Consider the following 22,138-nt stretch of genomic DNA (forward strand, 5'->3'; position numbering starts at 1 on the left):
TCGTGAATATAGCCAAGATAAACAGCACCTGGCTGTCTTTAAGTCTTGATACATAGGTAAGGAATCACTCCTTCTATACAGGATATACTGTGTCTGTATATATATATATATATATATATATATATATATACATATACATACACACACTAAATATATACTAAATACTTGTAAATGACTAATTCTTGTGATTTATTTGCTTATGTGATCCAAAAACACACAGACCAGAAAATTCTGTAATACATGCCCATTTTAATAATTTGATAGAAAACATTTGTTGAGCACAACTTACACCATTTTACCATATATTGTGAGGAAAACACTGAAAAAATATATTTGAAACAATGTTATATATTTCAGCAAATATTCCTTTAGCTGTACAATGACCCGTCACCGTACACAATATACTGCAGTAAATATCCAGCCTTCATAATCCGCCAGGAACAAAAGCCAGACTTCTTCTGCGCCTCACGTGAGGCGTCGTTGGTTCAGACTGTACAAACGTGTCTGGCGGGATTTTTCAAAACAAACATTTCAAATTGTCAAAACTGAGCTGCATAACTTCATGTTACAGTCTTATAGCAAAACAGCTTGCTTCAATACAATAAAACAGAACCACCAGACAAGTTCAGTCAAACTGTGATTTGACACGTGGTAGTGCATATAAATAATAACAAATATACAGGGAATATTAACAATCAATAACAATATCATCAGATACAAGGAGAAAGGTAATAAATACACTGTTACAAACAGCTGAGGGGTCGGCACAACACAGCTGGGTGCAACGAGATTGTGCAACTCTGTGACCACTTGCATACACGCTCACATGCACACACACACTCACACACACACACAGGTGGGAGATATCGTGTCATGACGCGACATCGCCCCCTCCACCCTTTATTCTGAAGGTTGCACCTTACAATGTGGTACCTTTAAGGTAGTGTTGGACAGATCAGCAACCAGCTGCAGAACTGTCGACATATTCAAAGTGCTGGAATAAAAACTATGTGATACAATTATTCTATTACTATCAGGTGTCTGTTTTTTAAAATGTGCACACAGTCTTACAGTCATTCAAAATTCAAAATGAGTCTAAAGCCTGTTCACGACAATGCTGTTGAACACAATGGGTATGTGTGTGAGCTGATGAAACAGGGATGACACGGTGGAAATAGATTTCCATACAGGGATAGACGGGAGATTTCTAACCTTTATCTTGGATATATTTGGTGAAATTTAATTAATAATTTAATTTGCCTGAATTCCTCATCCAGCTACATGACAACATCAGGGATCAATCTGCGTCTGCTTGGAAGTTTATTTAATTACACTAGTGATTTTTCAAGCATGGGATCACACTCTTTCGAGGTGGCAGTGAAATCATCAAAGTGCTTTTTTTTTCCAGGATCTTTGGAGTCTTATTCAAGGAATTTGATCAATGAGATATTTAACTGCTTGTGAAATGAATTATTGGAAGAAAAACAGTTGAAAGAAATCTAATTATTTTGGTTTTACATGTTGACTATAATGTAAATTACTGATGCTTTCCACGCTCTCTGCTCTATGCCACAAAGTGCAAATTGTGCTGGGAAGTCGTCTGATTTTAGAAATACATCCACCGAACGCTTTTTGTGAGAACGAGCTTATACTATTGCCAGAACATTAGGAAGACCGTGTGAGACAAATGTGTCCTCTTTGTAGAAAATCTGACACATTTTACAGCTACATGAATGTGTTCAATAAATTATAAAAACACTTACAAAAAGACACGGTTGTTAAAAAAAGGCACACAACTTATTTTTTTTAGACAAGTGTTAGAAAAAACTACTTGGGTGCAAATGACTTGCTGACCAGTAGCTTTTGGTTGGACGCTTCACCAGGTGGCATCCAGTCCCGACACAATACAAAGAATTTTAATGAACATAAAAAACGTCCTGAAGTGCAAGTTTGGAATTTTTACTAGTCCCAGTACACCGATACATAAAGTCCACTTCACCGTCTTTGTCTGTGAGGTTCAGCCCTGCCCCTGCAGTCTGACAGTCCTTTAAAGAACAGACCTCGTCCAGCTCCCTTCTAGGGGGGCTCAAAAACAAACTGCCACAGGGTTTCCTAACCTCGTTTGCAGGGGTGCCCCACATTCAGTCAGGCCCTCTTTGCCAGGCAGCTCCAAAGAGCCAGATTGCAGGATTGCTCTACTGCAATTAAATGATTTCTGCCAAAACAGCAAAACTTGCTGCACGCTAAAGTCACCATCAGTTCGGCTATGTTTCCGCCGGGGAGACGTCGCGTGTTGCCATTTCAACCCCGTCCTGATCAGAGGGATGGTCTTGGAGTATTACGCCGTCAGCAGTCTCCATTATTGCGCTCTCCCTGTCGCCACCCTGGTCATCCAGTGTCAGTTCAAACTGAAATTTGCTCGCCACAGGTCCACCTTCCACCTCCCCATGTGGGCCGCCCTCCCCGTCGCTGGTGTAGAAAGGAGGGGAGGGACTCTGGGGGATCATGCTCTGGTACCAGTTCCTGTTGTCCTCAAGAGTGTCCAGGATGTCCTGGGCGTCAGGGTGGACTAAATCGGCCCATGTCTCCCACAGAGGGTGGACAATGTAGTCGATGAAGCCAACCTAGAAAAGATAACAAGGGATAACGTCAGTAAAACAAAAAATAACAACAATATCCACTGTATATTTTTGGAGCTGCATGTGTTCTTGTTCTCTACCTGTGTTCTCTCCACTGAAGCTGTGTGTTTGTCGCACATCGGACTGATCTCCATCCCCCTCTCCCTCTCTCTGTCTCCCTGGTGGAAGAACTCGTCCATGATCCTGTCTGTCCACTGGCGGTACAGATCCAAAGGTTTGGTTGGGTTGCTCAGGTCGGCACAATGAACCATGTTACGCAAAACCTGCAGGAAAAAAACAACATCAGCATCTTGCAACTCTTTCAAGTGTACCAAACTGCCACGGCTGAAACATGAGGCCAACACGGTATGTGCCAAAAACTTCTGTTTCTTAAATGGCCACTTGAAGCTGGCTCCAAAAGCGAGTCATTTATACGAGCGAGCCTCTCACCTGCATCCTGTCTGTGTAGTTGTCCAGCAGCAGGACTCCAGAGCTGGTCACTTTCTTGGTTTCCACCATCGTCTTCAGGTTAGCCAGCAGGCTCATGTGTTTCGACATGTCAGTCGCCAATACCTGGATGAGAGAACGACACAGAGAGTGATGTAAGAAATAATTCAGGAGGGAAGCAATAAAGTAGTTTCTCTGAAAGCCAAAACGCAACATCAGGCGGATATGCAGACGTTTCCTCACCATGTCGATGACCATCCTCCGGAGCGTCTGTCTCTGCTTCTTGGTTAGGTTTTGGAAGATGTCGCAGTTGTCCTCCTGCAGCAACTTGAAGCCCACGGCCAGGTGGTGGTTCTCCAGCACTGACTCATCGTTGTACATCAGAGCCAGCTCAGAGTCTGAAGGCAGAAGGAAGAAGGGAGAAATGACAGGAAGAGAGAAATTAAATGGAGCTCTCGCTTTTTAAACTCAAGTCAGGTAACTATGGTAACCATGCAATGTCCCTAAAACCCCAGATCCCATTAAACCATGCAGATATTTCTGCCTGTTTTGTAAATGTAGACTAAATAAATCTGTGTTTGTTTTTAACAAACAGTAAGTGCCAGTGAAGAGGACTTACTGGTGTTGATGAGGAACTGGTTGGACACTCCTGGGTGGTCCACGTCATGAATGGCTGCGGCAAAAATGGCTGCCAAGATCTCCAGATCTGTGAAGACCGCCTGCGTTGGAGGAGAAGGAAGAAGAATACAAAGGGATGATCTTCACTGTCGATAAACTGCCCAAACAAGGTAAGGTATTAAACAATCGCTCGAGGCCAATCCTTCCATGTGTCATTCTCTCCGGCATGCAGTTTCAGGGGCATGCCAGTTTTGGTGATGGTGATGCCAGCCACCTCATTAAAGCATACTACTTGAGAAAAAGGTGTGGGCGATCGATCATGCCACACTTAAATGGTGTCACATGAAATCATATAAGTGAGTGTAACTTAAAGGGATAGGTTGGATCTTTTGAAATGGGGTTGTGCGAGTTACTTATTCACGGTTCGTGTGTTACATAAAGTAGATGACGGTCGGCGCACTCCTAGCTTGGAAAAACAAGCAGGAGTACCGCCACAGAAGCTAAGCAATGTACTGCTGTGGATGGGGCAGCAGCAAAACGTAATTTAGCCACATAAAAAATTCAATATCAGTTAAGTGTAGGCTTTATTTAATATATTTTTACTGCTTTACCTGGCGGCAGACAGTGATTTCTGAAAGGGAGCTGAAGCCGTTTCAAAGCCAGACCCCATTGAGAAAAACAGTAATTTAACATAGCTGAACGCAGGAGCTGCTGGTCCACTGCAGCCTCCATCAGTTAGTTTGTTTATGTTATTTTGTGACTTCGGCATTTAAAAGGGTTAGTTCAGATTCACCAATATCACACAATAATAGAAAGAAACTAACTAATCGAGGCAGCGGTACCAACAGCTTCTGTGTTCTGCAATGTTAAATTACCATTTTTCTCAATGGAGTCTGGCTTAGAAGAAAGCGATACAACGGCCTCAGTGTCCCTTTTAAATTCCTTTAATTTAAAGCCAATTCAACAACGACAGAAAGCAGACATGCAAAATGTAGATATCTGTAACTGTACTTTGATGCTACAAACATGGTGAGAAACGTGACTTACATCAAGTGCAGGGGTTGACAGGAGGATGTGCGTTGACTGGGCCACATCAGCAGCGTGTAGGCTGTTGTGGTAGGCCACGTCAGAGTGATAGTGGCCCTCCAAGGTCAGCATGAACGTCACAAAGGTGTCTGTTGGAATCTTGAACGTCCTCATGAGGTCTCGCTCCTGCGTGCGACACAGAGGAGGAAAATGAGAAAAAAAAAAGTACAGCAAGATTCCTCACTAAAGATGCTGCAGCGTGTCTTTTGTGTTTTCAAGCATCTCTTACAGTCGATGCGTTCGCCCGCAGACTACTGATCTGACCTTCAATTCTTAAAACCGTATCCGGCAAATTGTGAATCATATACTACAGAGGAGGCTGAAAATGAAAACAGTTTGCTCTCCTGCCAGGATGATTCACAGCTAGAAATCAATTTCAAGTGCTAATGTCCCTCTAGCAGATGTCCCTGTAGTGATACTGACAGCTTAACGTAACAGAAAACATACTGCGTGTGCTGACGTGGGCTGAGCCTCGTGTCTTCTATAGCCGTATCTATTTCACACATTTGGTTTTTTCAATGAGCTCTTTCTGAGGTGGAAGATGAAGGAGGATGAAGAGGCGAGGCACTCACCTGGAAGATGGTGTACATGATGCATGTGAGCGGTCTGTTGTGGGAGTGCTCCGCCACCTTGAAGATATTCAGGCCCCATTTGTTGATGTCTTCCAGGTCCTGTTAGAAAACAGAAACAACCATGAGCGTCTCAGACGATTACACAGCTTTCTTTTTGATTACATGTTTTATTTTTTCTCTGTCCATCGCTTACCTTCGACAGCAGTTCCTCCTGGTCCGTCTTGACCCCGAAACGATTGCTGGAGCTTCCAGAGATGCTGGGCGTGTGGCTGACCTTCCTCACCCCGCTGATCTGAGTCATCATCCCACCCTGCTGCTGCTGCTGCTGTTGCTGCTGCTGGCCCTGCCTCCTCTTCCTTTCCCTTGACTTGGGAACAGGACACGGAAGCTCCAACTCATTCTGCTTGTCTGGAGAAAACAGAAATAAAGGACACAAAAAGATTAAAACGATGCATACGGCTCTGGGATGTTATACAAGCATGTATAAACCTGAGTAAACAAAGTTAACACAGGGAGATAGTTGACCTCTCACACCTACGTGACAACACATTAAAGCTGCACTGACGGCTGCTTAATTAGCAAGCAATCCTTCAGTTACACTTAACTTTGCTAAAAATAAACTTCCCTTGACAGCGATAAAGCAGAAGAATAAGAAGGGCCAAGAAGTACTGATGAGATGTTATGATATCCCACAATGCTGCAGTGTGCCATGCATTCCTAGAAACTGAGCCCTGTTGTAATAACAATCCACAGAAACGTGGAAAGCTGGCTCACATTAGGCCTAAGTGTTTATGTCCTGTTATGTTGCGGGTTTGTTTGGTACATGTGATTCTGTCTGCGGGCTGAATGAGATTCTCACATGCTCTACGCAGCTGACAGTATGTGCGTAAGCGCAAGACTCTCAGTGTGAATATGTGCACCGCAGTGAGAGAAAAATATCTCAGCTGCATCCTCTGTGAAACACAGGAAGAAAATGCTCTCGCTCCACCTGACAGGTGTGAGCTGCAACACAGATGACGACAAAAGCACTGAGCTTCAAAGGCGAGTTTCTCTCTGCGCTCCACCACAAGCAGCTGCAGAAATCGCTTTTTGCTGCAGCACTTCTATTGTTAGGAGAGGTATAGTTCCTTTGCTGTGCATCCAGCCTTGTTGCCCTTTTAAGCGAGAAGATGGAGGCGTATTTACTGGCAAGAGCAGAATGCTTGTCTGCACACAGCCCTGATAAGCTGGCTGCGTGTATGCTGGTGGTGAGTTGGATGGGAAGGTGGAAAACCTGAGGGGCAGACCGGCTGGCCGTGAGTCACGAAACGCCGCCGGGCTTTTAAGAGACAAGGAAGCACTGCTGGCCTGTTGATGAATAATGCAGTGGCTATCTGGACCTGATGGCACTATGTGCACACAAACTCTCCAACCATGCACAGACACATTCCCCCTCTCCTCTACTGATCTCACTGAAGTCTTCCCCGAGTATACCCCCTCCTCCTCCTCCCTCCCTCCACATCTCTCTGCAGTCAGAGCGAGGGGACTCTCTGTCTCTCCCCCTCCAGACCAGATCAGACTGGTTTGAGAGCAGTGGAGCAACTACAGTAGAGTTTCTCTGCTACTTAGCACATGCTTGGGTAACCTGCCAACCTCTGCCGCATATAGACGGCAAGTGTCACTCCTGAAAGATGTTGGTTCCTTTAAATCTTATTAACATGTGTGTGTGAGTACGTGCTGCAGTGCTCACCGAGGAAGGTGTTGGAGATGTACTCTGACACTTGGTTGCCTGAGCGACTCATCTCAGACAGGTGGCTTAGCTCCCGGTTCAGCATCCTCTTGAACTGGAGGCATAAAGAAAACAACATACATAAGGTTAAATGACCTATACGAGAACATAGACATTCATTCATTAATGTTAGTGCTGTTTCCGTGCAGGGGAATAAAGCATTTCCTGTTATTTTCCACTGGAGTATGTCCCATGAGAACAGCCTGTTTTTTTGCTATGCGCCTTATAAGGTCTGTGTTTGTGTCTTTTTGATGCTGGTTTGAGTTAGCTGCTGAGACACTTGACTGCTGAGCATTTCAACAAACAAAATGCAGTGCAAATACACAAGATGTAGTGTCATGTTTATGCTGAGGGAAACAAAATGCGGCAATTTTTCTCAGTGCACGCCGCCACTGAGCTCCAGCAGGACGCCAGAATCAGTTTAATCTGATCAAACACGTCTGAGTGTGTAATCGAAATGCAACTGAATCAATGCACAAGGACATTTCGCCAGCTGCAGTGAACAGATGTCAATGTACAGTTTGTGCACACACACACACACACACACACACACATACACACAAACAGTCCCATCTACTCTCCTTTGGGACACACCTTGATGTATCCCCAGGACACAGAGAACAGGTAGTTGGCCTCAGGCATGGTGCTGAGCTGTGCTGAGCCCCTGGCGCTCCCCAGCAGAAGCCCTATACGCTCCTCTCTGAGTGGACCCCCAAGGCTGAGCTCAGCCCTTCAACCTGAAGCCCGAAGCGCCAACGAATCCCCACCTTCCAACGGTCGAGTATGGTTTACAAAAGAGAAAAAAAAAACAAAACAAAAGAAAAAGCCCCAGCTGAACTCTCCAGAGAGGGGCTGTGGCGGACCCCTACATCCCCGGCCAAATGCGCCTCCTCATAGCATCGCCCACTGTTTTCCAAGCCTCTGGCGAGAGCGATGGAATCCCCCTGGATGAAATCAATATTTCCTCTCCCTTTCTTCGGTTCTTGCTCCCTCTGTCCGTCTCTCTAAACCTCTTTCTCCTCCTGCCACCCTCCAAATGTTATCCGGTGACATGCAGGGGGGGGAAATCCAGCCTTCCCAATCCCAGATTGAGCAAGGCAGGGAGGAAGGGCAGGCTCTGAGACAGAGGGAGAAAGGAAAGGAGGGACAGAGAAAGGCGGAGGAGGGAGGGGGGCGCGCGCTCTAGCTGTAGAGTCCCCTGTGGCTGAGAGGCTGATGGAGTCTCTCTATCTCTCTGCCTCCCACCCTCGCTGAACACTGAGCCATGCACAGCACTGCAGAAAATTTGGAGAATCCCTCCACATCTTTCTCTCGCTATTTCTCTGTTTCTCCTTCACTCCTCTGCAACCCCCCTCATCTCAGTCCCCCTCCCCTCTCCATCGGCTCCCCCTGCTCAGTAATGCAGAACAGATCCAACGCATACTGCGCAATGTGAGGCTTCAAAGCACCAGAGCGTTTATCACATGGGTGAGGAGACACCGGGTACTAATTCACCAGCCCTTTTCTTATAAGCCGCTACAGACGCCACACTACATCATCATTACAGAACATTTTAATGACCTGCTCTCGTTCTCAGTTTCAGTTACTGTCTACAAGATTTTCCAAAAAAACAACATGTTTCCTGTCTCGCTGCAGCAGACACACAAACGGAGACGATGGCAGACAAACAGATGAGAGAGTTTTCAGTCTGCCGCCCACCAGTGTACTGCCAATTGCACGACAACCTGAACGCCATGGCAACAGAGTCACGTGGCTCCCCTCCATCGTTCTCACGGTGGTCCCCGCTCTAAACTCGTTGCATCACATCACATACACACAAGCATGTACAACACATTGAATACACAATCTGCAGCAGAGATGCGCTACATCGACACAACCAGGCGAGACACAGAAACACACAGACACAGGTTCTGTTAAAGAAGGGAGATTGTGACGCAAAGATTAATCTGTTGATTATTTTCTTGATCAACCCATCAGTTGTCAAAAAATGGTGACAAACGTCCCAAAGCCCAGGATGATGTGCTCTGATGTCCATAATCCAAAGATATTCAGTTTAGTGTCATATAGAGGAAAGAAACCAGAGAATATTCACATTTTTGAAGCTGTAATCAGAGAATTTTGGCTTTTTTCTTCTTGTTAAACTACTAAAACTGATTAATCAATAATCAGATTAGTCTACGACTTATTTAATACTTGACAACTAATTGATTTATTGTTGCAGCTGTAATGGAAAAAAGCTTTTTTAGTCAAAAGAGAGAAGCACTGATGCAAACCCACATCCTAATCTTCATAATGAACTCAAAGGGATAATGGTGCAATCAATGCTTTATCCTGAAAATGTGACTGTAATTTCTTGTTTTTACAATGTCTTCCAAAACCCCGGCCACGATGATGCCTTCTGCCAGGACTTTACTCCTTACAATGGGGTCTTTTCTCTTCTGGTCTCAACAGCTGTCTAATAGCTGTCAAGCAGACAGCTAACATCTACTTGACTGTGAAACTTGAATACCGCTTTCAAAGCGTTGGCTGCACACAAAACCCAGACTGCCAGAGGCAGTCCATAAAAATCAAAGACAAAAAGGACAAAAAAAACTGAGCTTGGAATCAGAGGGCTTTATTCCATTCAAAGGGAACCTGTAATTGATTCTTTAAAGGAGCGGAAATGTGCGGATTTGTGCGACCTCTAGGAAATGAATGAGGCGTGCACAGCCACAGTGCAGTCACTCGAGGTCATACAGTTTAGCTCAGACGCCCGGCATATGCTTGCGGCGTGGTGACATGTCTGTGAGTGTGTTCAAGACAATAATTACTCAATGTATGCTGCTCACTCATACATCCTATTACGTTGGCAGAGTGCTCACACACGTCTTAGGTAACCTAGAGAAGTTTCATAAACTCAGAAAAACATGTGGTTAGTTCTCAGAAGAGGATGAGCTGATGCCTCGTAAAGTTTGAATATTCAAAATAGGTGCACACTGGATGTATTGTCTCGCAAAATGGCAATGTAAATGTGTGTTTGGGTGTAAGCCAAAACACCTGAACTAATTTTAAGTAGGAAAGTAAGTGTTAAATGTTTTTTAAGCTAAATATGTCACCAAACTACTTCCTCACTGACCTGAATCCTAAAACAACCAAGCAAAACAAGAAAATCTCAATGAAATTACTTCAACATTTCAGCATGTTTTTTTAAGAGAAGTTACCTTTAAAAAAATGATATAATGTATTCTTAGATAAATCACACTCTCCATATGGCAGCCCACACTCCCTGAAGCACAATCTAAGCGTCTCCAAAACAAACTCACCTTCTTCCAACCCGTATGCATCCCAAGGTTTTGCCTCTGTTTTTCAGAACAACATAGTCCCATTGTCACTTAACAAAAAAAACACAACTGTAAGAAAATCCTTTAAAAGTTTTAAAAGCTACAACTCTATCTCAGTGCGTCTCAGACTCTGCCTGCTTCCTCTCTCTATTCACAAGTGGAGTCAGGCAGGAAACATAAAGCGATAATGCCGACTTGACTGACTGGCCTACAAAGTCTAACAAGAGGTCGATAGCTCCTCCCTCCAACACAGGCCCGAGCATGTGCCCCCACCTACTTCCCTTTTGCTTGATAGAGTAATTCTCTGAGGTCATTTACGGGTAGACATCCTGCTTCCTAACATGGCCTCAGGCACCAAACAACTAACATACCTGAGCTCATCACTGAAAAGTCCCAGATTAACAAGTCCAGCAGTCAGTCAGCTGATGTACTGTTGCGGAAAATCACCTATGACATTCCTTTGGGAAAAGTCTTTAAAAGTTGGCTCACAGCACAATTTGACATTGACTGAGACAGAACAGAGATAGAAACTGGATTGCACAGTCGGGAACAGTTTGACCTCACATTGCAATACCCCGACTGTGCAATCTGACAAAGCCCAAAGTTATCCAATGCTGCCTCTGTCCCCTGTGCGGCTGTTTACAGTGTCAACACACACATCATACCTCGCGAGTTTTTGGAGTTTAGTAATGTCAGACACAGTTCCTTGAAGGTGTTGATCAAAACTAGGTATGAAAAGGGTTAGAAAATAAGCAGGTTTCATATTAGCTGTCCTCATTCTGGTTTATTTTCCATGATAACAGCAGATTACAGAGGTAAACCTTTTTAATTACAATTAGGCACCATAATCACTACTGCAGCATGTCTGATCTCCTCGCCACCCTTTCAGTCAAACCAAATCACAACGCTATAATTTAATGTCCATTACCCCTGCTGCAGCTACAGACCCACCGCTACATCTGTTTCAATAATTTTGTCATTTTTTCCCCTCTGAAGACGGCGGCGCTTCAAAGCCGAAGTGACCACACGTGAGTTAAAGTTTCCTACTCTGCTCGGGGGCTCGCTCGCACGCTAACCCGCAAAGCGCTGGGCTCCCCTAACTGGATTCAGATGGCAGTGTTTGTCCAAGGCCGTCACCAGCATCAGCATGGAAGTGTGGCGAGGCTAATGATAGTGGAGGGGCAGGGGAGCAGCTCCCCGCTCTGAGGTCACAGCGACCAGGCTGGCGGTCAGCAGGGTGTGTGGTCCCCGTAGCCCCGGATACACCTGTGCCCTTGGACGCTGAAAGTGGAGACACCCTGGGTTTGATCGTGGGTTCAATTACATCCTCTCTGGTTCCGAAAAGAAACAGGCTCTTTGTCAAACATCACGTCATGTAAGTGTTGGGCAGGAGTGAAGCCTGCAGATGCTGCCAGGGGTGCACTGTCAGGAGAGGATCCAGGCAAATACTTGAGGGCCCCCCAGAAAATGTGGAAAAAGGGGCCCCTGATGGTCACTTATGAGGGTTCCTACAGCTTAAAGAAAGTGGGACTTTTTAATGTCACTCAGAATAAAATTTAAGAATTTTAGATAAAACAAAATTTCACTTTTCTGTGACATTAATGTGAGAGGCATTTGGAAATCTTTACCAATTATTGCAAAATTTGTCAGAATGTCAGGGGGAAAAAAACACGTTTCTTAAAATCCTACTTTCCATGTCTTGGCATTTTTAAGACTTTTGAAAGATTTATATAAAACATTTTAATACCAATTAAGATTTTATTTTTTAGATAAATGAATTCAAAGCCTTTTAAGACTTTTTACACATCTGCAGGAACCCTGAATATTGGCAGATTTTGCAAAGGCAACTATAAATCCCCTTAAACCTCTATTAGATGCACCTTCACAGCCTCAAAACAACCTATGACCTGTATGACAGCTGGATACCGTTCGTCAGCTGTAACTACCATACATACAACAATAGGTGTAACCATCAGGGGCCTCGATAGGCCTCTTTGTAAGGGGCCCCCTAGAGTCTAAGACTGCCACTGGATGCTGCATTAAAGGTCCAGTGTGTGGGATTTAGGGGGCTATGGAATGGAATATAATGTATTAGTATGTTTCCTTTAGTGCCTGGATCTTCAAAAGGGGGGTCCATCCCATCCAGGGGGTTGTCAGAGTCACTGCAGGGGGGCTGTCAAATTATTGTTTGGTCATTTAAGTTTTCTTTTCTCAAAAAATGTATAATTGGTGCAATTATGTTAGCTAGCTAACGCTAAATTGCTGTGTGGCATAACAGCGAGGTGAACTAGTTAGCTAACTGTTACATAGTATTGAACATATTGGCCAACTAACTTTATCATTATTCCAAGTTTATGGACAATCTTATGAGCCACAATGAATTATAACTTTTCGTGAATTGATAGCTTACTATTGTATGCATTATAAAAGGCTATGGCTCGTAGGGCCATCCAACACATTACTGTAGGCCCAGTTTAATGCGCAACTCAATTTTATACAATAAATGTAGTAGGGGGTCCCTGCTTCGTCTTTCTTTTAGATGAGGAGTCCTTGGCCTGAAAAACACCTGCTTTAGTGTATAATCATGAAAAAAATAACCATTGTGTTTTCATTATCTTAGAATGAGCCGTTTATATCGTCATAGGGAGTGGGCCTCGTCTACAGAGATCGCTATGTTGCACTGCCATGTTTCTAGGATAGCCCACAACAGACGAACCAAACATTAGCTCCAGATGGGGATATCTGCATTTTCGCAATTGCCGCCATAATTAGCAGCCCCTCTGAGACGAGGAGTGTCGGAAAAACACAGATTTTTTTTAATGTGAAACTGCTTAATTCAGTGTTTTACTGGTTTAAATCACTGGGTTCGTTATGGAAAGGAAGAGACCTCTGTGGATAATTCCGCTCCCGCTAAAATGCCACTAAATGTCTGGATCTTAAGTTATAAGAGAAAAAGGTGAGCACACGTTAGCAGGTGCTAGACCAGTGCCCATCTGCAACATGCCAAACCAAGTTGGAGAAACACTGATTTGTAACGTCAAACTGCTCTATTCAGTGTTTTTACTGGTTTCAATCACCTGGTCTGTTTGTTTCGGAGAGGAAGAGACCTCTGTGGATAATTCAGCTTCCGGTAAAAACCTCCTGAACAATCAACACTGAAGGAATCCTAACTGAGAGTTCCCGCTTGGCACAGAATTTTCAGCTAGTTGCAATCTGTAGTCCTCATTGCCAAATAGCACTAAATCCCACACACTGCTCCTTTAACGGTGCATACTTGTCACCAATTTTGCAATAAAAAAAGACGGGAGTGGGTCAATCAATGATTTCTTTCAGTCCCTGAACAATTGCACAACAATCCAGTACACTTTACTGTAACATCATAAACTGTTGACCTCCATTCTTTCTTTCAAAAAAACGATTGGTCAACAATGCTCTGAGTTGGTACTGGGTCATACTGGGGGGACTCTGACTCAGGGCAAACAATGTGCCCGGCCTGCCTGACTGAGCGGCTGTGCTGCCGTGCGCCTGCAGGGCCTTGTGCTCATTGTCTCTCACAGTCCCAGTGACGCGGTTGTCTGTAAAGACTCAACCTGGCTGCATGGTCAAAGCACAACTATTGTTGTCTGGTAACCAGGGAGCAGAGCAGAGGGGGCAGCAGGGGCACGGGAAATAAAGAGACAGGAAACTGGTGTCACGGTCACAGTCACCCGTTACGGTCTGACAACACCCCTCGCCATCCCAATCCTGCCTCAGACCACAGTGTAGAATACAGACGGAAATGGACAACACCACCCCGGGTGTTTATAATCCGACGCCGCCATACGGTCTCCACTGTCTGCGTGGGGGTTGAGTAATACTGTGCACTGTATAGCAATTTGGTTGAGCTCTGCACAAATTAAATAGGCACGAGAAAATCAAAGTGCATCAAAGCAAAGGGAAGTAATTAGTTCTAAATAGCTGCTTTGTGTTGTCTTGAAACACCACAATGTGTTTATTTTGATTCACTTAAACCGAACCAGAAAGCTGACTTCTCTTTAAAGCTTTAAAATAACATGTAAGATTTATCTAATCTGTCACGCCAATTGATGAAAATGGATACCTTATCTTTTTAGCCAAGGTATCAGGGTTTCAGTGATGGCAACATCTATTTGTCTTGTGTTTTGCACAATCACACGCAGCCCAGAGGATGGAACGACTTTGGTGATCCTCGACTTTTCCTATCAGTATCATCATGAGGTTGAAATTTCTGTTTTTTTAGTAATAATTCTTAACAACTATTTGATGGATTGCTATGAAATTTGGTGCAGACATTATCAATGACATTGTCAAAATGTGAATTTGGCTAAAACTTTGTTAAATAACGAAATATCTCAACCGATATCAGACAGAACTGTCAACCTGTTACACTCCGTTTCCATCTTCAGTCTGACATTGTGTCCACTCTTACTGATTTCCACAGGGGAGGAGGATTCGATTTACCGCCAAATCACTAGAGACCAACATATCCGCCTGAATCTAACATCATCTTAAGTCAACACTGAGGCGTAGCCATGCCAACATGCTAGTTACATGCCTCAATAGCAGCGTCTATCTGTCCAAAGCGCTCACTCCTCCACGGTTTCAGCGCACAGCTTGACAACTACGACGCTAATCCCACGCCGTGGCGCTGACTTGCTAATTGTTAATGTCCGCATGGCGCTCATTGGTTGTCTTTTATTTCCACTGGAAAACAGCTGTTTCATGTCTGGACCCAGGCAACTAAATATCTGCTAAGCCAATGACGTTTCCATCGGGTTAGCAAATACTAGCATGCTAACATGCTAAATTAAGATAGTGAACATGGTAAACATTAAAACTGCTAGACATGAGCATGTTAAAATTGCCACTGAAAGCATGTTAGCAGGCTAAAGTTAGCATTCAGCTCAAAGTACTGCTCCACTCAATTTATATGTTAGCTAATTTCAAGTCATTTACATGCTCAACGTTACAACAGAGCCAACATCCACCCTGCTCTAAAAAGTAAATGACAAATTCATCTGGGTGCAGCTTAATTCATACTGCATAGACATCTGAAGCTCAGCCCAACTGTGCAACATGCAGGTAGTTTGAGGAAACAGAGGCAGAGCAGCCCTTTCCATGGAAGAGGTGATTACGCTATTCAAAGACAGCAGGAAGTCCGTCGTCATGTGTACAAAGCAATCACTTTTTTTTAACAAGAGATCCATAAAATGTTGAGGCCAGCCCAGACACGACCACAGAACGGCTGTTACTTTGCAAGTGCGTCAATGTGGCGAAAAGCAATTTACATTTTGCATACAGTGTGCAAAGTGACACTGCAACACAGAGCAAGTCAGTCAGTCGGGCCATCATAACAAGCTCCATATCATGCTCTAAATCTTTGTTCATGTTGGTTTGGGAGAGATAACACTGTATAGTGGCTGTGTGCTGTGTGCCTGGGAGGTCTTATGGTGATCGCTATCTCAGTGGATAGAGCAGGAAATGACACAGTGATGCATAAATTTAGAGTTTAGGTTGCACTGTGAGACGTTACCAGAAATATCAGTTACTGAGAGCATATCAGTGTTCAATTTTTTTAACTTGCACTTTGGAAATTAAAAGGTTCCTATGCGAGTTAACAAAATTGTCTTCACCCAAGATCCCTCTACACATGGCACATGAATCTCCTCAGCTAAAATATGACAGTAAACTGTTCTGTTTTTAAGAGAAATGCATCTTGCACAAGCAGCTCTGATGGAAATCACCAACTGCAATTTCATTAACAAAAGTCCCATCAATCAGATTTAACTTATATTTGAAGTTACATCATTGGACATACGGATGCAAAAACTTCCTTGCAACTTCACAAATGCACTCTTTTCATTTACATATAAAAGAATATGCAGGCGAAATCGTCCTACCTTATTGGAGGCCATGTCGCTGACAGAGCGGTAGGTCTGGATGGTCTCCAACTGGTCCAGACACCAGTCCAGCTCCTCCATGGTCTCCATAGCCAGCTTCTGGTAGGACTCATCTGCCAACAGACACATGGACACGTAATCAGGTCCGAGAGGATCCATGTCCATAGCGGAGCCCCCCGACACCATGCGTGGAGGTCCAAGGGTCCCGGCGTGGCTTGATCTTACAGAAGACTGGCCAGCAGGACATCCGGGAGACGCAGAGGAAGAGGGGGAGGTGTGTACACACAGCTCCTTCATCTCGTTACTGCTCCGCCACCTCAGAAAGTTGAGGTGCTCTCAGACAAACTGAGGGGCTAGAGTTACTGTTTGCAGACGCTCTCTCTGTAGTCTCTTTCTCTCCGTACCCCCTCGTTCCCTCGCTCTCGTGCGCTCTTCAAACCCCCTCCCACTCTGTCTGGCTCCCCCCACCCTCACTCAGGCTCTCTCGAGTTCGCTTATCCCCCCCTTTCCTCTGTATCACTCTGCTGAACGAGTGGCGTGCAAACGAGGCGGTCTGCTGCCTCCTGCTGTTGATGTGTCTGTGAGCCCCCCCCTCATTTAAATACATACAAATGATGTGTACATACAGGTACAGTACACAAACACACTGCCTGAAGAGGGGCTTTTGGTGAAAGAGACTGGCTTTGCTTTTTTTCACCTCCTTTATGATATCTGATATCTCATATATTAACACAGGAGGAGAGGACGAGGAAGAGAAACAGGAGGGAGGGATGTGCGTCAAAAACCTACATTAACTTATTTGACTTTATCACTGGTGCAAAGATGCCGCGCCAACTCCTGATGACTTCCTTTCTGAAACATGCAGACCACTTCAAGGCTGTACTCTGCTGAACTGCAGGAGCAGCAGCACACCACACCACCATGCTTCACAAACTGGCTCTCTCCTCTCTGAACCTCGCTGAGGGAGAGAAAAAAAATTATATCAAACACCAAACTCTCTGTTTGCACAAGCAACACGAGAGGCAAACTTTGACTCCCTGAATTAGGAGGGGGGGTTGCAGGCTGGGGTCTCGCTGTGTGCCAAAGAAACCAAAGCACTTCCTCTTTGGCTCTGAACTCACACAAAACATGGAGCGGAATTACTGCATGGCGGAGTGACTGCTAAGGACAATCATAGCTGTCATCCGATGAAATAGCTCTGTCATTAGCAGCTATGACTCACATGTGGTAGGCGCACAAGCTTTTGAGAGGAAAAAAGGAGTTTATGAGAAATGCACTGAGATGATAACACATGAGGAAACAGATTACGAAGCCTCAGTCTCCGATATGCCAGGGAGAATGTTGATTCAACAAATTTGTGCCCAGAGGGAGTGAACGCTGAGCGCATCTGGATCTCCCCTCCTTCCTTTTTCTATGGAAAAGACTGATCTCTACTTCACAGGGCTTCACACATGGAAGAAATTTACCCCATATGCTTAGCACAACAGGACAGCCAGCGTGCTGCTCCCCAATTTACGTCAATATAGTGGATCAAAGCACATCAAAGCAGAGTGATGGCGTACAGACGCTGAACCACCGGTGTTTAACAAAGAACTTCAATGACATCTCAGACGATATATGTGCAGTTAAGGAAACCTCCCACCACTGAAAGATATCAGAACAACATGATGACAGCAGCTCTTCTAAATCACAAAGGAAAGTCAGATTTCACCCGTTAAAGCTTGACTGCGGTTTTTAGAAATCACGCTGCTGGCTCCTCAGATTGCAGGAGCACGACTGCTAGCACTAGCCTCATTCCTCAGGTCAGACCAATTTTCCTTTACTTGAGCTCCAGGTTGGTGAATTCAAAGAGCCCTTGGCTACAATATGCCGCCGGACGCCAAGCTCCGCGGTTCAAACTATTCACAGGAACCACCGGCATCCAAGCCATGTAAAAGTCAGTGACACAGAGCAGAAAGTAAAGCATCAAAGCAGCTCATGCACAAGGCGGTGAGCTGTTGAAACTGGGTATACACCAACGTGCGGCCGTCTTGATCCATAGGAGCAGGAGACGTTGCCAAGAAGGTGCAACCACATCCTGCCCCTATTCCCTCCAATGAGGGCATATAGAGACGTTAGACATTTTAACAGGGAAGTCGGGAATCATCAAAGGCTTGGCTCATCCAAACCGCCTGCATGACCGGGATTCAGGTCATTTTGAAGCTGGCGGCTGATTCAGAATGTGTGGCGGTAAAAACCCTCAGATGTAGACTTAAGTTTACTGCTTTTGCTGTCTGGCTCCGTGCCACTAGCCTACAGCAAGATCACTGGAGCAGAACTTCACATGTTCATCTGCTGTGTTTCCAAAAAACGACAACAGCTGGACGCTTCTCTAACATGACACACGTTATAATCAAATGTAATTAAAACAAACTATGCACACACACGCACACCGGAGGGGGAGATGGGTCTGCTGAATCCATCAGCACCTCTGGCTGATCATAAATACAGCGCTAAATGGGCTGACAGACATTTCACAATGTCACCAGTCAAAGGTGGCGTGACGCACTTTGAGTCTGAAAAACCTGCTCCCAGACAGAGTGCGAGGTACTTTTCCAGCCTGTTTTTTCAGTCTCCTTTTTTTTTCTCTTCTTCGGTGAGTCCTAATGCTTTGGCCATATGCTGGAGGCTGCCGAAAGGACAACAGACCTCAGTGTGCAGACAGACCCCGTCTGCCTCCCCTCTCTCCCCCTCTTCCCTCCAGCTCTCTCCCCTATAGGGCCACAAACCGGCCTCTGTGAGAGCCATCAACTGCACCAACGACCAGGGCTGGGCTCAAACATCCCCCCACCTCCATTCCCGCCCAAGACACCTTCCGCTCACGTCCACCTCACACTGCCCCTCTCTGTGCTCTCAACCTACCCCCCAAAACTGGTTTCCCTCGCTGTCTGGCTGAGGTTTGGTGTGCAGAACTGGACTGCCTCATCTATTATACCACCTACTGATAAGCTACAGCCAGGGTTGGAACAAGTATTCAGATCCTTTATTAAAGACCACGGAAAGATTTTTTAAATCTTAATCGATGTTGATGGGAGAAACCCCACACATATGACATGAAATGAATTTAAGGGTGCTTTCAGACCTAGAGTTGTCTTGCTTTGGTCTGAAAGTTGCATAATTGCCTAGAGTTGGTTCGTGTTCTCACGGCAGCATTTACAAGAGGACCAGATCAAATGCCTTGAGCGAGAAAGCTGCTCTTGATTGGTCAGAATTTCCACGCAGGAAAAATCCAGGAAGTAAACAAAACATTAAAGAAGAGTACACTTACAAGATAAATGTGACACTTTCTATGTCACAATGGAGGGACAACTACGCAGGTTGATTTTAGCGCTGCTCATCGTGGACTATATTGCTGTCATTGTTCATTTTAGTCAAACCATACAGTTTGAAAACGAGGCGCGGCTCCAACTAGAAAACAATGTTTTGATGCATTGGATGTGCTGAATGTGCATATTAAGGCAGTACAGGAGGAGGTGCACATTAATAATCCTCCAGGACTGTAACATGCTCATGTTTAACCCAAACAATGTGTCATGTGACTGCAGTTGGTTCAGATCCAGGTCGAAACACGTTCTCACCACAAACGAACCGCACCAGAGTTTGTTTGTAACCAGACCGAGACCACCTCTTCAAGAAGGTCTTGGTCTGGTTGTTTTGTTGCACACCTGAGTGTGATTGCTGTGTTAATACCTGCCCAAACGAACCGCACTTAGGGGGCAAACAAACTTGAGTTCAATTTAACCGAACCAAACAGGGCAGGTGTGAAAGCACCCTAAAAGTTTTGTTCCAGACAACCAGAGTCCCAACTCTCAAAATCTTGCAAATTGCTTTGGCGCAAATTTTGGGCTAAAAAGGCTAAAAAACAATGCTCAAGACTAACGGCGTCCCATTATCCCAGGAACAATAGAAATTGTGTTGGGACAAAAGGGTGCAGTAAACTCACTATCGACGCGTCAGGATGCACCCTGCTGTTTCTCTGATAATGCTACACTGTGAGCAACAAATCTGTGTTGAAATCAGCAAAAGGAGAGCTCGTAAACGTTAACTGCTAGCAGCCAATGTTCGGAACTAACAGCTAACTGAGGTTGCACTTGTCATATTATGAAGCGTTCAGGCTCCATTCAAGACGAGTATTGGGCGGAGGTAAATAAAAATGTTCTCATGATATGTTTTAAATGTAATCTTGTAAAATTTAGTTTTCGGTAAGAAACTTGAATAAATTCAGTTGTTTGATTTGTTGATGTTTTCACAGCAAAATAAAATAATTAGAGGGGAATTATGATATATATTACAAAAGTTACTTTTGCAATGTAAAGTTTACAAATTACAAGTTACCCTGTTAAAAATGTAATAAGTGACTTTTTAATTACCTTATCAAAGTGATGTAACTTATTACATTTCATTACTAATCTAACAAATGTTTTAAACTTCACAATAATGCCACATCGACCAAATTGTTATGTTATACAAAGGTATCAACCCAGAATTTCACAATTGGTGCATACCTAAAAAACACTTTAAACATATCTCATACCACAGGAAAATCTGGCAAGATGATCTCTAGAACCATCAAAAAAATCCAATTGTGCAGAAGGGTGGTACATTATTATATAAATTTAATTTTCTAAATTACATTTATTGATGCAGTAACATGTAAAGAGCATTTGAATGATGTAACTATATGCTGTTGGGTACTTCAGTCTATAATATCTATGACAATGCCATTTTCATTTTTTTTCTTCATGTAAAGTAAAATCTTGACCTGTTAGATGTAACTATAGCTATTAAATACATGTACTCAAAACGAAATATAATGATATTTCCCTCTGAAATGAAGTAGAAATATAAAGTAACAAAAAACTCAAAGACTTCAGTATGTCGAAGCTGTTCCTAAGTTCTTCAATGAATGCACATTTGAACTTTGTTAAAAGCCCTACAGACTTTACGTGAAGCCAGCTCTCATGAAGCATTTGTGTTTTCATGGTGAGGCCGACTCTAACACAGTGACTAACATGGCTCAAGTCTTGTTTATTCATACTAATTTGACTTCTCATAAAATAATTGAACCAGAGACAACAGAGGGTCAAAGAAAAAGACTTGAGTCATCACTGTCAGTTAAAGTGTAAACAGCCCCGAGGTATCTGTGCGTACGCAAACACTCACATTCCTCGTCTTGACCTTAACCGCATTGTGAAGGAGAAAACACACTTTGACACCAATATGTGCACGTAGTCAGTGCTGCTTGTGTTTGACTTCGCGCTACATGTGGGGCTGAGACAGAAAAGGGAGGGGGGGCAGACTGTGAATCACCTGTGTATCATCCCCAATGTACGTCAGTTTATTCACAAGTGGAGGGAGGGGAAAATTAGTTTGACATGAGGAAACAAACAGGAAGAAAAAAGGCGAAGAGAAAGAGAAAGAAAAGGAGAAAAGTATGTTAAAGGGTAACTTCAGTAGTTTTCAACCTGGACCCTTTTTTCTCATGTTGTTTGGTCTAAGTAATGGGAGAAACATTTTTTATATTTGTCCAGTATGGAGCGAGAGGGCTGCAGCTGGCAGTGATGAAACAGGCTGCAATGTATTTACTCAGGACATTTGCACCCTCAATTTACATCCACTAAAAGTGCTTGTTTTTGCCACTGACAGGCTCAAATTGTTATTTTAAGTATCTGACAACATAATGGAAAGGATCCCGACAGACACAGACTTTTTTAATAAAGAGTAAGATCCTTTTTGTTTAACCAGAAACAGC

At 44.1% G+C, this 22,138-nt stretch overlaps 1 protein-coding gene across 4 annotated transcripts in view; it reads right to left on the reverse strand.

Annotated features, from left to right (window-relative positions):
* Positions 1-229: 229 nt before the first annotated feature.
* Positions 230-22,138, reverse strand: part of LOC125901730 (cAMP-specific 3',5'-cyclic phosphodiesterase 4B-like) — a 97,249-nt gene continuing 75,340 nt past the window's right edge. For 3 of the 4 annotated variants that reach the window (XM_049597598.1, XM_049597599.1, XM_049597600.1), the window contains 10 exons: positions 16,348-16,460; positions 7,071-7,164; positions 5,535-5,749; positions 5,342-5,440; positions 4,731-4,895; positions 3,685-3,784; positions 3,309-3,463; positions 3,069-3,191; positions 2,720-2,902; positions 230-2,624 (listed from right to left, as the gene is read on the reverse strand). In XM_049597598.1, coding sequence (XP_049453555.1) covers positions 2,265-2,624; positions 2,720-2,902; positions 3,069-3,191; positions 3,309-3,463; positions 3,685-3,784; positions 4,731-4,895; positions 5,342-5,440; positions 5,535-5,749; positions 7,071-7,164; positions 16,348-16,460 — 1,607 coding nt within the window. In that variant the 3' untranslated portion in view covers positions 230-2,264. Of the gene's footprint in view, positions 2,625-2,719; positions 2,903-3,068; positions 3,192-3,308; positions 3,464-3,684; positions 3,785-4,730; positions 4,896-5,341; positions 5,441-5,534; positions 5,750-7,070; positions 7,165-7,703; positions 8,449-16,347; positions 16,461-22,138 lie in introns of those variants that run through there. The other variant, XM_049597601.1, reaches the window with a different exon arrangement.

Source organism: Epinephelus fuscoguttatus, linkage group LG15, assembly GCF_011397635.1.
Source record: "Epinephelus fuscoguttatus linkage group LG15, E.fuscoguttatus.final_Chr_v1".
NCBI classification, from domain to species: Eukaryota; Metazoa; Chordata; class Actinopteri; order Perciformes; family Serranidae; genus Epinephelus; species Epinephelus fuscoguttatus.